Source organism: Neofelis nebulosa, chromosome 10, assembly GCF_028018385.1.
Source record: "Neofelis nebulosa isolate mNeoNeb1 chromosome 10, mNeoNeb1.pri, whole genome shotgun sequence".
NCBI classification, from domain to species: domain Eukaryota; kingdom Metazoa; phylum Chordata; class Mammalia; order Carnivora; family Felidae; genus Neofelis; species Neofelis nebulosa.
In genome coordinates this window covers 21,274,527-21,289,237 of record NC_080791.1, presented here as the reverse complement: position 1 = coordinate 21,289,237, position 14,711 = coordinate 21,274,527, and the positions used below count along the sequence as shown (strand labels likewise).

Below are 14,711 nucleotides of genomic sequence, written 5' to 3'. Positions count from 1 at the left end.
GCAATATGGTGGTTAATCACTTAATACTAGTAAAGGTTAAAGGAAAAAAGTACTAAAAATAACTATAGCTACAATAACTTGTTAATGGATTTACAATATAAAAAGATTAATTGTGACATCAGAAACAGAATATGAGAAGGAAGTAAAGGGATAAAGCTTTGTATGTGATTGAAGTTAAGTTGTTATCACTTTAAAATAGACTATAATGTCTGTAAGGCACTGAATATTTAAAGGAACTCAAATGTTTTAAAAGGGTAAAATGAACTTTACTGAAATGTTCATAAATCTGTATGAACTTAAATCCTTAAAACTAATATGTTACCTAGAATTATAATTAGAGAAATTTTCAATGACATGAATTATTTGAACCTTTAGAGAGGACAGCATAAGATCCTTTCTCATAAGGAATATATAATCTCTGATGGGAAATTAACATTTACTGTCACAATTAGGATATAAGCACAGACACCAGTTCCTTCCCTACAGAGTTTATTGAGATGGGAAGGTCCTAGGGGAGACTCACACCTGAATTTCTAGCCAGATCCAAAAAATATATAAGCCTTAAACAAATGCCTTGAGCTCTGACACAGTGGCTCAGGTCTCAAGTATGTAGTGGCCCTTCGTATTTTCTTAATAAATTTATAAAGACCAGTTTGATCTACAGCCAAGAATGACTCCTGGAACATTCAGACTGTGAGATCTATGCTATGACCCTTTTGCCGGTAAAGGAAGAAGAAAATTCAGTGACTACCTCTGCTCAACCTTGACATCCTAAAGGCCAGTTCTTCTTCCAGTGGAGGTGAACCATACTTACAGGGTCAGCATGGTTATTTCCATGGAAGGAGAGTGAGTTAATCAGGTTTCTATTTACCTCTCATGCTCTCTGTTCCTGTAAAATGAGGAAAAATATTTATAATACATAACAAGAAACTCAACGTATAAAGCTCTGGCTATATACTTTTCTGTATATTTTCTGTATACTTTTCTGCTTATTCTAAGCATACCCTCTGTTGGCTTCATCTTCAGTGTGGTAGCAAGATAGCCATAGCAGGACCAAGTGACATCTGGCATGTAGCAACATCAGAGGAAAAGATTTATCTCTTTCTTAAGTTGTAAATTGAAATAGACATATAAAAGAGTTTATGTGTTATAAGCATGGAGCTCGATATGTGTTCACAAACTTAACAACTAAATAATCAGTATCCAAATTGGTTATGTTTCTGCTTCATGCCTTACTACAAAACCAAGGAAAGCACATCCACCTTTCTTTATTCATTATCTGTCCAGCTAGGCTGGAACAGGGAAGCAGAATATGTAGAAACACTGACTACATGTTGAATTATAAATCTTAGGCTACCAAAGTTCCCCTCGATACTTGTTACCCATTATTGATTTCATGGATTCTTGCAGTAAGCTATCTGCAAACATTATAGACTGGGAGGGACTTTCTTCTAGGAAGCAGAATTATGATATGCTCTCTGCCCGAGAGAAATCGTCTCTTTCATGATTGTCGTCACAGGGAAACTGAGGTATCTGGTAGGATAATGGAAACATAGGAACTAGGAAGTGAACGATCAGATGAGTGGGAGGGAGAGAAGGGGGATACCTCCCTACTGAAGCTCACCAACAGGTGGGCTTAGTCCTCAGCTACTCCATCCTTGTATCTTCTAGTAAAGACATGGGCAGTTGTTTGGCACATGAAGCTCATGCAACAAAAGACAGAGTGATTTTAATGTTGACGGCTGTGTGTGGCAATCCATTCGGGCCCTGTGAAGCAAAGTCTTCTGAGTCTTCTGCTTATAAATGAGAGCATGTAAGGAGAGAGCTGGGGTCTCTAATGGGAGTTTCTTCTGTTCTCACAGATTTCTGAAGAGAAGAATACTGGTTAGCAATGAGTCCTTAGTGACTGAATTTCTTCTTGCTGGCCTAACAGACCGTCCAGAGCTCCAGCAACCCCTCTTCTTCCTGTTTCTGGTGATCTACATTGTCACCATGGTGGGCAACGTTGGCTTGGTCACTCTTGTTAGTCTAAATTCTCACCTCCATACCCCCATGTACTACTTCCTCTTCAACCTGTCCTTCATTGATGTCTGTTACTCTTCCGCTGTCACCCCCAAGATGCTGATGAACTTTGTATCAAGGGAGAATATCATCTCCTATGTTGGCTGCATGACTCAGCTGTTTTTCTTTCTCTTTTTTGTCATCTCGGAATGCTATATGTTGACCTCAATGGCCTACGATCGCTACGTGGCCATCTGTAATCCGTTGCTGTATAAGGTAACCATGTCCCATCAGGTGTGTGCCTTGCTGACTGTTGCTGCATATATGATGGGGTTTGCTGGAGCCTCTGCCCACACAGGGTGCATGCTCAGACTAACCTTCTGCAGTGTCAATGTCATCAACCATTACCTGTGTGATATTCTTCCTCTCCTCCAACTGTCTTGCAGCAGCACCTATGTCAACGAGGTAGTAGTTCTGATAGTCGTGGGAATTAATATCACAGTACCCAGTTTTACTATCCTAATTTCTTACGTCTTTATCCTCACTAGCATTCTTCATATCAGATCTGCTCAAGGACGATCGAAAGCCTTCAGTACCTGTAGTTCTCACATCATTGCTATTTCTCTTTTCTTTGGCTCGGCAGCATTCATGTATCTTAAATATTCTTCTCCGGGGTCTATGGAGCAGGGAAAAGTTTCTTCAGTTTTCTATACTAATGTGGGACCCATGCTCAATCCCCTGATCTACAGTTTGAGGAATAAGGATGTCAAAATTGCACTGAGGAAAGTCTTGATTAAAATCCAAAGGAGAAGCATGTTCTAATTAGAAGTGGCAACAACATAAAGAAGTTCAACTTTTTATTTTATAATTATTGGTGTTTTTCAAGGAGAGAATGTGATCATAAACATGTTGTTTCTAGAGATTGTGTTTTGTGTGGTTTAATAGACGTGCTTGTGATTTTTCTGATAGCTGATCTCGTCTCATTTTTCCTTCTGTATCTCCATCAACTTGTGCAAGTTTACATAAATAAGTAATATGTTTTCTGGGGTGCCTGGGTGGCTCAGTCGGTTGAGTGTCCGGCTTCGGTTCAGGTCATGATCTCACAGTTCGTGGGTTCGAGCCCCACATCGGGCTCTGTGCTGACAGTTCGGAGCCTGGATCCTGCTTCGGATTCTGTGTCTCCCTCTCTCTCTGCCCTTCCCCCATTCACACGCTGTCTCTGTGTCTCTCAAAAATGAATAAATGTTAAAAAAAATTAAAAAAAAAGTAATATGTTTTCTAAATAGAAACTATGCACTGATATTTAAAATAACTTCTATACTACTTTTGTCTCTGGGCTATTCCTAATATGGGCAAATATGATTAGTTTTATCAGTTATATAAAGTTGAAGTTAGAGCTCTCTGATCTAGATATAGAAATGACAAACACTACAAGAGCTCATTCTTTTTATTTTATTTTATTTTATTTTATTTTTTTAAATTTACATCCAAGTTAGTTAGCATATAGTGCAACAGTGATTTCAGGAGTAGATTCCTTAATGCCCCTTACCCGTTTAGCTCATCCCCCCTCCCACAACCCCTCCAGCAACCCTCTGTTTGTTCTACATATTTAAGAGTCTCATGTTTTGTCCCCTTCCCTGTTTTTATATTATTTTTGCTTCCTGTCCCTTATGTTGATCTCTTCTGTGTCTTTTTTTAATTTTTTTTTTAATGTTTATTTATTTTTGAGACACAGAGAGACAGAGCATGAACGGGGGAGGGGCAGAGAGAGAGGGAGACACAGAATCAGAAGCAGGTTCCAGGCTCTGAGCCATCAGCCCAGAGCCCGACGCGGGGCTCGAACTCACGGACCACGAGATGGTGACCTGAGCTGAAGTCGGATGCTTAACCGACTGAGCCACCCAGGCGCCCCTGTTCTGTGTCTTAAAGTCCCCATATGAGTGAAGTCATATGGTATTTGTCTTTCTCTGACTGACTAATTTCACTTAGCATAACATACCCTCTAGTTCCATCCACATAGTTGCAAATGGCAAGATTTCATTCTTTTTGATTGCTGAGTAATACTCCATTGTATATATATACCACATCTTCTTTATCCATTTATCCATCGCTGGACATTTGGGCTACAAGAGCTCTCATTCTTAACAATATTGTTACTGGTATAGGCAGCAGCACTCAAAGAAATGCATTTCAAATTGTGTGTAAAGATTATAGTAGGATCAGATCCCTCCAATAGTGGCCTTTTGTTCTATTTTTTCTTGTCACTTTTTCTGTTATTATTCTGACTTTCCTTCTGTTCTTCGGTAATGGCAAGATCTATATGACATACTACCTGCTTCTGAGAGTGTCTATCAGGGCGATGTATTCAATATCTAAGACAATACATAGACTCCATTGTTCATTGCCAATCATAGTAGTAAGAGGGGATGATTAGAGAAATAATACATATGTATCTCAGGATCCCAGTAAGGGGGTTTTGGGTTGGTGGTTTAGTGTATTATAAAAGTTGCATTCTTTACCATCTAAAATGATACCAAGTATTTGAAAAAGAGCATATAGTTCTTACTGTAAATTTTAAAATTTATCACCTTAAGGAAAATACTACACAGAGTATTAAGAGGAAAATTTTAGCCATTGTTTTATTAATACAGTGAAGTTTATCATGAAAAAGATGTATATTAATAGAAATAAACTATATTCCCAGCAACATTTTGTGAATTTACTGAAACCTTGTCTCACCAATAAGATACTAAATATATTTAACTAGATGCTTTTTCATATAATTTTCCTACTTGCCACAAATGCTTTTCCAAAAACCACAAATGTTTCCCAAAAAGCGCTTTTCCCATTTGTGTATTTAGAATATTAAATATAGTGGGAGGTAAGAAATACCTCTTACCTTTTATTCATGTGTTTGAATAACAACAATAATAAACTAAATGTTGTAATAAGTAATAGAGATTACATTACAAAACACACACACTAGTTTTCTGTAAGTCCCAATATATCTGCTTAACAATATATTGTTTAAAATATTGAACTCTGCATATTTTTACACAAATAAATTTTACTTACAAAGACATGAAATATTTCAAATTTTGTTTAATAAGGTATAGTTTATATATAGTAAAATATACAAATATTAAATATACACCTTGATGACTTTTTGCCTAAGTATAAACTCCACCCAGAAAAAGATATGGAACATTTCAATGAGCCCAGAAATTTTCCTCATTCCCCTTTCTAGTCAACAGAAACCCCCATTGCTCTGATTTCTCTCACTTTAGAGTAGTTTTGTCTCTTTTTAAAAATCTTAAGGGGCACCTGGGTGGCGCAGTCGGTTAAGCGTCCGACTTCAGCCAGGTCACGATCACGATCTTGCGGTCCGTGAGTTCGAGCCCCGCGTCAGGCTCTGGGCTGATGGCTCGGAGCCTGGAGCCTGTTTCCGATTCTGTGTCTCCCTCTCTCTCTGCCCCTCCCCCGTTCATGCTCTGTCTCTCTCTGTCCCAAAAATAAATTTAAAAAAACGTTGAAAAAAAAAATTAAAAAAAAAAAATCTTAAAAATAAAACCAAACTGTTTATACGTTTGTGTCTACCTTCTTCATTTGACATAATCATTTTTGTATTTTAAACATATTGCTGCATATATCATTAAATTATTTTCTGAGAAGTATCTCATTGGATCTATTTTCCACAGTTTACTTATCTATTCTTGTAATGTTGGAAATTTGGCTATTATAAATAAAACTTGAATAAATATTTAAGTACAGAGTTTTAATGTGTATACTAATTTCTCTGGATATATAGTTAGCAGTGGAGTATCTGGATCAGTACATGTATGTGTATCTTTATTAGAAAACACCAATTTGTTTTCCAAAGTACTTATACTATTTTACTCTCTTGACAGTAGTGTATGAAAGTTACAGTTGTTCCACATCCACATGTATGGTTGGTATTTTAAGTCTTATTAATTTTAGACATTCCGGTGTGCATACAATGGTATCTCATTATAGTTTGGACAAGAATGCTGAAATAAAATTTTTCAGATTTATTAATATATTTGGGCCTGTATTGCTTCTTGGAATGATAACTTTTAAAAGTTTGCTACTTATACAGATTAGGAAACAAATAAAGCTGTCTTTGTTCTCAGATGACATGACTATCTCTATAGAGAATCTCTCAAAATTGATAGCACAACAATTACAAAAACAAAGCAACAAACAAAACCTCGTGGAATTAGTAAGTGACTATATGAAAGTCACAGGATACAAAGTTAACCTACAAAAGTTAATTTATTTCCTGTATATCAGTAATTGGATAGTTGGAATTTGAAATGAAAACGCAATACTGTTCATATTAGCGCCTCTGTAGCCATCCCCAGTAAAGAAGAAATACCTAGTTATAAACCTAACAAAATATTTGTAGTATCTAGATGTGAAAAACTACAAACTTTAGTAAACGTACTTAAAAAGTTCAAAAGAAATGGAAAGATATTCTATGTTAATGGATTGGAATACTCAATAACATTAAGATGTCAATTCTTCTTAACTTCATCTATGGATTCAGTGTGATCCCCATCTAGCAAATTTTTGTGGATATCACCAAAGTTTATATGGAAAGGCAAAAGAGCCAGAATATCAAATAAAATACTGAAGGGGAAAAAAGTTGTAGGACAGATACTATTCAACTATAAGACTGACTATAAAGTTATAATAATCAAGACTGTGTGATGAAAGAAAAGATACATAGACCAACAGATCAGAAGAGAGAGCTCAGGAATAAACATACAAAATATTGTCAACTGATTATTGACAAAGGAACAAAGGCAAATCAGTTGAGAAATAATCTTTTTAACAAGTGATGCTGGAAAAATCAGATACCCATATGCAAAAACATGAATTTAGACATAAACCTTATGCCTTTCAAAACAAAACAACCTCAAAATAGATCATCAACCAATTGTAAACTATAAAATTCAAAGCGTAAACTATGAAACTTTTAAAGGAACTCAGAGAACTTAGGTGAATTTAGGTGAACTTGGATTTGGTGATTGGTGAGGTTTTAGATATAATACCAAAGCATGATCCATGAAAAAAAAATTGGTAAGACAAACTTTAAATGTTTAAAAACACTTCTGGAAACAACATTGTTTTAAGAAGGAGAGTCAAGGGGCTCCTGGGTGGCTCAGTCGGTTAAGTGTCCAACTTTGGCTCGGATCATGATCTCACAGTTTGTGAGTTCAAGCCCCGCGTTGGGCTCTGTGCTATCAGTTCAGAGCCTGGAGCCTGCTTCGGATTCTGTTATCTCCCTCTCTCTCTGCCCCTCCCCCACTCATGCTCTGTCTTTCTCTGTCTCTCAAAAAATGAATAAATGTTAAAAAAAATTAAAAAAAAGGAAAATCAAGCCACAGAATGGGAGAAAATATTGGCAAAGCATAGATCTGAGAAAGAACTTGTAGCCACCATATACAAAGAATTCTAAAACTCAACTGTAGGAAAACAAACAACTAAAAGGATGAGACAAATATTTGGACAAACACCTCACCAAAAAAGATATGCAGATGGAAAATAAGTGTTTGAGAAGTTGCTTGGCTTTATTTGTTTTTAGGGAATTTTCAACTAAAATAACAATGAGATGCCCCTGCAAACCTATTGCAATGACTAAAATTGAGAAACTGGCAGTACTAATTGCTGGCAAAGATGTAGAGCAGTAGGAACTTTTGTTCATTGCTGGTGCGAATGCAAAGTGGTACAGCTACTTTGGAAAACAGTTGGGCAGTTTCTTATAAAAGCAAACAGAGTCTTCACTATGGATCCAGCAATGATGCTTCTCAATATTTCCCAACTGACTTGAAAATTTCACGTCCAGACAAAAACCTTCACATGAATGTTCATAGCAGCTTTATTTATGATTGCTCCAAACTGGAAGCAAACAAGGTGTTCTTAAAAAAGGGAATGGATAGGGGCGCCTGGGTGGCGCAGTCGGTTAAGCGTCCGACTTCAGCCAGGTCACGATCTCGCGGTCCGTGAGTTCGAGCCCCGCGTCAGGCTCTGGGCCGATGGCTCGGAGCCTGGAGCCTGTTTCCGATTCTGTGTCTCCCTCTCTCTCTGCCCCTCCCCCGTTCATGCTCTGTCTCTCTCTGTCCCAAAAATAAATAAAAAATGTTGGAAAAAAAAAAAAAAAAAAAAAAGGGAATGGATAAACTTTGATATATCTGTAGGAGGAAATATTATTTAGAGATAAAAAGAAATGAACTGTCATACCATGAAAAAACATGTAGGAGTGTTGAAGACCTATTTCCAAGTGAAAAAGCCAGTTTGGAAAGGCTAGCTACTATATGTTTCCAACTGTATGACATTCTGGAAAAGGCAAAGCTATAGAGACAGTAAAAAGATCAGTTGTTGTCAGGTTTTCGGAGGGTACCAGGAGGGGTGAATAAAAGAAACACTGGGGATTTTTAGGGCGGTGAAACTATTCCATATGACACTGTCATGATAGACAAGTGATGTTACGTACTTTTCAAAACCCAAAGAATATTACAGTACAAAGAATGAAGCTTAATGTATGGAAGTCTAAAAACTTGTTTTTGAAGTCATGGCAATCCCCGGAAGGAACACAAATAATGAACAGGGAATCTTAGTGCATTACAAAATTATGAAACAACTTCAGTGAAGGAGAAGGGGAATAAAAGCTAGAAATGAGTGAAGTTCGTAAGACTAAAAGCAAAAGAACTGTACATAAGCATGCGCTCTAGTTGATGAAGTTGGTTTCTATTGGGGATGTTAGTTAAGAATTCTGATACTGCTGCAACATGCATACTGGAATTGAACAATTAAGTAAATGGATGGTGGAGGAGGGGAGCCAGGTTTCTTGCTGTTGGAGTGGGAATTTACAAATAAGTGGAATTAAATGGAGGCTAGAATGATGGATGTGATAATAGATGAGAGTTGGAAACATTAGTACAAACTCACATTTAGCCTAATAGAGATAAAGATGGTTACACATGTATATACATTTGTCAGTATACAAACATATTTCTTTGTTTTGTCAACTGAAAGGGTTTTAAAAGAATGACACCCCCGTAGTAACAAGCACAACCAGCATTGGGATCTTGGTTTCTAATACCATTCCCTAATACAAAGAATTTAATACCATTTCCTGTAGAAATGGCTGATTCAACAACCAGGGCAGGAGATAACCGAGATGAGCCTGGAGCATCTTGTAATGCCACAGAGTAAGGAAGTGCTATAAACACACCAAATACACACACACACACACACACACACACACACACACACACACACTGGGAGTGTTCCAAAGGGGCATTGGAGGCAACTGAAAGAGCTCTACTGGAAAATTTGAGCTGGACAATTTGAGTAAATAAAGTATATATTGGGTTATAATCCAGTGTATAAGTAACTCTTCATATGGTCAAATTGATATAAATAAATAATTCAACAAATTAGTATTTCCTACTCCTTAGGTGTGGGCTGCTCATAGTAACTCCTTCCTAAAAAGTACAGAGTGGAAGTTGGAGTGCAGAGAGCATGACTTTACAGTGGACAAACCTGACAAACTGCATCAGCCAAGTGATCAAAGTCACAATGAACATTCATAAACCATAAGGGTAGTATATATTCTTGACACAACGTGATGCAGATAGCATTACCTCTGTGATCTGCATCTCCCAAGCCCATAATCTCAGTGTAATCATTACAAAATCATCAAATTCCAGTAGAGGGACACCCTACAAAATACCTGACAAGTACTCTCCAAAACTGTGATGTCATTAAGAACAAAGAAAGTGTGAGAAACTGTCACAGCCAACAGGAGCCTAAAGAGACATGACACATAAGTGTAATATGGGACCCTACTAAGAAAAAAAGACATTAGGTAAAAGCCAAACTAAATAAATTATGGACTTTAATTAAAAATAATGCCTCCATATTGGTTCATCTTTTGTAATGAATGTAACCATATGATTGTAAAATGTTAGTATTAGGGCCAAATGTGTGCCAGAGGGATGTATGAGAACTCTGTATTATCTTGTCTGTTTTTCTGTAAATAGAGAACTCTTTTTAAAAGTAAGGTCTGTGGGTGCCTGGGTGGCTTAGTCAGTTAAGCTTCCAACTTCCACTCAGGTCATGATCTCACAGTCTGTGGGTTCAAGCCCCGCGTTGGGCTCTGTGCTGACAGCTCGGAGCCTGGAGCCTGCTTCGGATTCTGTGTCTCCCTCTCTCTCTGCCCCTCCCCTGCTCGTGCTATGTCTGTCTGTCTGTCTCTCTCTCTCAAAACATAAATGAACATTAAAAACAAATTTTTTTAAGTAAGGTCTAAAGCATACTTTGGAGATATTGAGTGTTCAGTTCTAGACTACCACAATAAAAAGAAGATTGCAATAAAAAAATCAGGTCTAAAAATATTAAAAACATGACACAAGAACTTAGGGCATACAGCAAAGCCAGTCTTCTGAAAAAGATTAAAGCTACAAATATTATCTGAAAGAGGTTCTCCCTACATTGGGAGGCAAAAATCATTATCACCAGTGAGGGAAGTCTGTACAAACAAACCTTGTTAAACCTTTCTAGTTGCTTCTCCACAATTAGCTACCCTTGCTAAAGCCCCTTTGCCATGTCACGTTTCCACAATTTGCTACCCTTTGTCCAGCTTGCAATTGTAAGCATTTGGCTCTAAGCTATTTCTTTTGGTTTTCACTTTTCTTGTGACAAATCCCATGCACAGTAAGTGATGAGTCACTAAATTCTACTCCTGAAACCAATATTGCAGTATATGTTAACTAACTAGAATTTAAATAAATTTTGAAAAAAAAAATTAAAAGGTGGATGTTTTTTCCCTACTAATCTGTCTCATGTCAATTTAATTCTTAGGCCCAGCTGGAGACCCTAGCAGAAGAATTTTTCCTCCTCTCCAGAATACAGTTTTTATAATTTTACCTACTTACATATGTACCAATAACTTACAATTAGCATAGTTTTGTATGTTTTAAAATTTGTGTTTTCATACGGTGCCTCGTCTTTTGAATTTTTTAACTCAAATTTCATATTTGGTATTTATTCTTGTTCATATATGGAATAGTTACTCATTTATTTTCAGTCTGCTTGCCAGGGTCTATGTAGATGCTCTCTGCTCAGATCACCTGGAGTTTAGCTTACTCTGACCCCGAATCTCTCACACCATCTCTGTGGCCCTTTCATTTTTTTTTTTTAATTTTTAAATGCTTATTTATTTTTGAGAGAGAGAGAGAGAGAGAGAGAGAGAGAGTGAGAGTGCAGGGGAGAGGCAGAGAGACATGGAGACACAGAATCCGAAGCAAGCTCCAGGCTCCCAGCTGTAAGCACAGAGCCCGATGCGGGGCTCCTGAGATCATGATCCGAGCTGAAGTTGGGTGCTCAACCAACTGAGCCACCCAGGCGCCCTGCCCTTTCATTTGTTAAAGTTGGCCTGCCTTTTTGCTTTTTCACCTTTTCTGACACCCATGCACCTTTATTGAGACCCCGAATGTGTAGCTCTGTCTATACTGAAGCAGGCATTTACCTGTGGAAAAACTGTGATAAACTGCAGACACCTGCCAAGGTCTAAACGCCGGATGACCAATAGGTTTTCTCCTCAAAATATGCTCATCTGAACAGCAGCTTCTGTGTTAGCTGGGAAGTCATTAGAAGTACAAAATCTAGTGCCCACTCCAGATTTACTGAATTAGATTCTGTTTTCCTTTTCCTTCCTGGCACTTGAAGACTTAATTTTCTTTTTGTTACCTCAGTTATATATTTACCCTTAAAAATACATTGGCCGGGGTGCCTGGGTGGCTCAGTCGGTTTAGTGCTGGACTCTTGGTTCTGGCTCAGGTCACAATCTCACAGTTCGGTTTGTAGGATCCAGCCCTGCAGAGGGCTCTGTGCTGTTAGAGCAGGATTCTCTCTCTTTCCCTCTCTCTGCCCCTGTTCCTCTCTCTCTGGCTCTCAAAATAAATTTTAAAAAAACTTTAAAAAAATTAAAAAATATGTTATCTAACATTTCTGGGTGTTTATAGCAGGTTAGCTCAGTGAGACATTGTCCTGCAAATTAAAAATTGATTTAGTCAAAAATAAGTTTTTCTTTTCTGCATCTTTATGAGAATATACTATAAGGCTTAAATTACCACTCACTTTGACAAGTTAGAACAAACTGGGCTTGAGTTACTAAAACGGAGTCAAGGGATGTTCTGGCAGTTCTCATGAAAAGGGTCACCATTTGACATACTTTGTTACAATTGAATTAGGCTAAGGTGACTGTTATGTAGGTGGAACAAAGGACACGAATGAGATAGTTTTGCAATGTATGGATAAGCTCAGAGTCCCTCCACACTCATTCTGTATTGCACATATTAACACTGGTTGTATTAAAGGTGAAAATGACCTTCAGCTCTGGCTTACAACGTTGGCATAAAACTCTTCTTGCAATGTGATTTGATATAATATGAAGTTAGAGGGAGTGTTTCTGGTTCTTAGATCACCTAAATAAGAGTTCTTAACATTTCTATAGAAAACACATGTTTTAATAAATCTCCAAGCTCCTCATCACTACTGCCGCCCAAGGAATGTCTATCTTTTGGGACATATTTCAAATTTACCCTGAGGAATGTTTAGTCCCCTTGTAATTTTGAGGAGTCTGAGAATAATAATTGAGACCCATTTTAGTAATGGTTGGTTTTAAATTATCCTAAGTGTAGACCCATATGAGGGAGTTCCCAAATATTTTTCTTGACCTCTGTTCTTTTTCCCTTTACTCTTTCTCTCATTAAGTTCGCATAATGTCATGGCTTTAACCTTTATAGAATTAATCTCCAATTTTTTTTCATATTCTGGTCTGTCTCTTGAACTTCATTTAGCCTTAAGTAGGCTGTATACTTCTACCTGGATGTCCAGTTGGCAACTGAAGTCCACCATGTTCAAAATTGAATGTATATGTATATGAATATTTCTACTCGTTCTGAGTTCTCTTTGTTTATAACAACACCATAATTTATCCAAATCCCTGTGCTAGTACCTTTGGGAATTTCTTGCCTATATCTGTTCCCTTTGTGTGAAGTCCTGATGGGTCTTTCCTTACAACATCTCTTGCATTATGTTTATTATATATTATTTATGTGGTTATTATATATTTATTTATTTTAATATTATGATTGCCTCTCAAAGCTCCTCCTTCCTTCAGTTTCTCTTGTACCAGTCCCCACTGCTGGCCTCCACCATATTAGTCCTTCCAAATCTACGCCTTGATCTTTTCTATCCTGTGCCAAAATAGGAATTAAAATCTTGAGTGGCTTAATGGCCTCTCATAATAAGCTGGCCTTGATTTTGGCATTTGAAAGCCAAATGCCACTATACTGACCTAAATCTAACTTTTGATCTCACTCCATGCTGCAGTCCAGAGGGGGAGACATTGGAACTTCTCTGAGAGCCTGTGAAAGTAAGTCCTCTATGTGACATTCAGGGAGAAAGCTCAGTAACTCTGATCTGTATGGTATCTAAGAGTTCAGTAGTGGCCTTTACTAGTCTTACTGATGTCTTTTTCTTCCCACATTCAGGTCTACAGAGAAAACCATTGACACCACACAAGCCTTTGCCTGTGTGCCAAGAATTCTGTTGTAGTATTCACTATAAATTCCAGGAAATTCTGTTGTAGCATCCACTATAAATTCCAGGAAATATGGAATTCATCTATTCTTCTATTATACAAATATTTATTGAACACTTAGGTGCTACAGGGATAGCACTGGAGAAAATAGACACAATCCATTTGGAGCTTAAATTCAAATGTAAGTGGGTACATGAGTGTGTGGTGGGAACACACAACAAATGAATAAATGAATAAATGTGTAGTATTTCATAGAGTGATAGGTGCTAGGGAGAAACCATTGTGGATGCAGGAAAGATCATCATGTTCTTCTATCTGGGGATGTACCCCATTTGGAAGGAAATGAAATTGTATGCAAAATGGCATACTCCCAATGGTCAATGCTATTCTCATGAACTAAGTTGTAAATGTAGACTAGGTAAAAATTGTTTTCCACTGCAAAGTCTGATCTTTGGGGAAAACACAGGTCTTCCAATTTTTAATCAGTTCCCTAGGATTTCCCACCCATGAAAACTCCTTTGGGTCATGTTAGCAGGTGGATCTTCTGGCACTAGCAGATGATATTTACTTCCCCCTAGTCTGAGAGGACACTGGGCAAAACCACCATCAGAAATCATGATCTGTAACTCCTGGCTCCTCAGAGTCTGTGGTTCTGAGGTTTGTGCTCTGGCTCCATCAGTTCAAAACTCACTCAAAAGAAAAATAACAAGAAGATCTCTGTTTTGGGTTGTTCATTCCTGAAATTCATCAGAGCCAAGGTCCAATATTAAAGTTCTAATGCAGAAGAGTGAGGATTGCATTTTATCGTTCCTACTATTCTTTTTCCAAATCTTTTTTATGAGAGCCACAGACCCCTTGAAATGATATATCTCTTGCTGAGATGGCAGATGTCCCTGAGGTGGGACTGGTGGACTGTCAAAGAAGGCGTATAGAAGAGATGATCACAGGGTTCCTGCATTTTATCCCTATGGATATTGCCCTTTATGACTTTTTGATAGACATCTTTCAACAATCTCAGCAAAGGCTGAGACAGCAGTGGCACACAGGAGGGTGGGTGTGAGTTCCTTCTCATTCT

The 14,711-nt window shown here is 37.7% G+C and overlaps 1 protein-coding gene across 1 annotated transcript; it reads left to right on the top strand.

The window, feature by feature from the left end:
• The first annotated feature begins 1,872 nt into the window (after positions 1-1,872).
• LOC131488523 (olfactory receptor 8B3) lies at positions 1,873-2,823 on the top strand. The gene has a single exon (XM_058690403.1). The coding sequence runs from the start codon at positions 1,993-1,995 to the stop codon at positions 2,821-2,823; it is 831 nt and encodes a 276-aa protein (XP_058546386.1). The 5' UTR covers positions 1,873-1,992.
• The last annotated feature ends 11,888 nt before the right edge of the window (positions 2,824-14,711 follow it).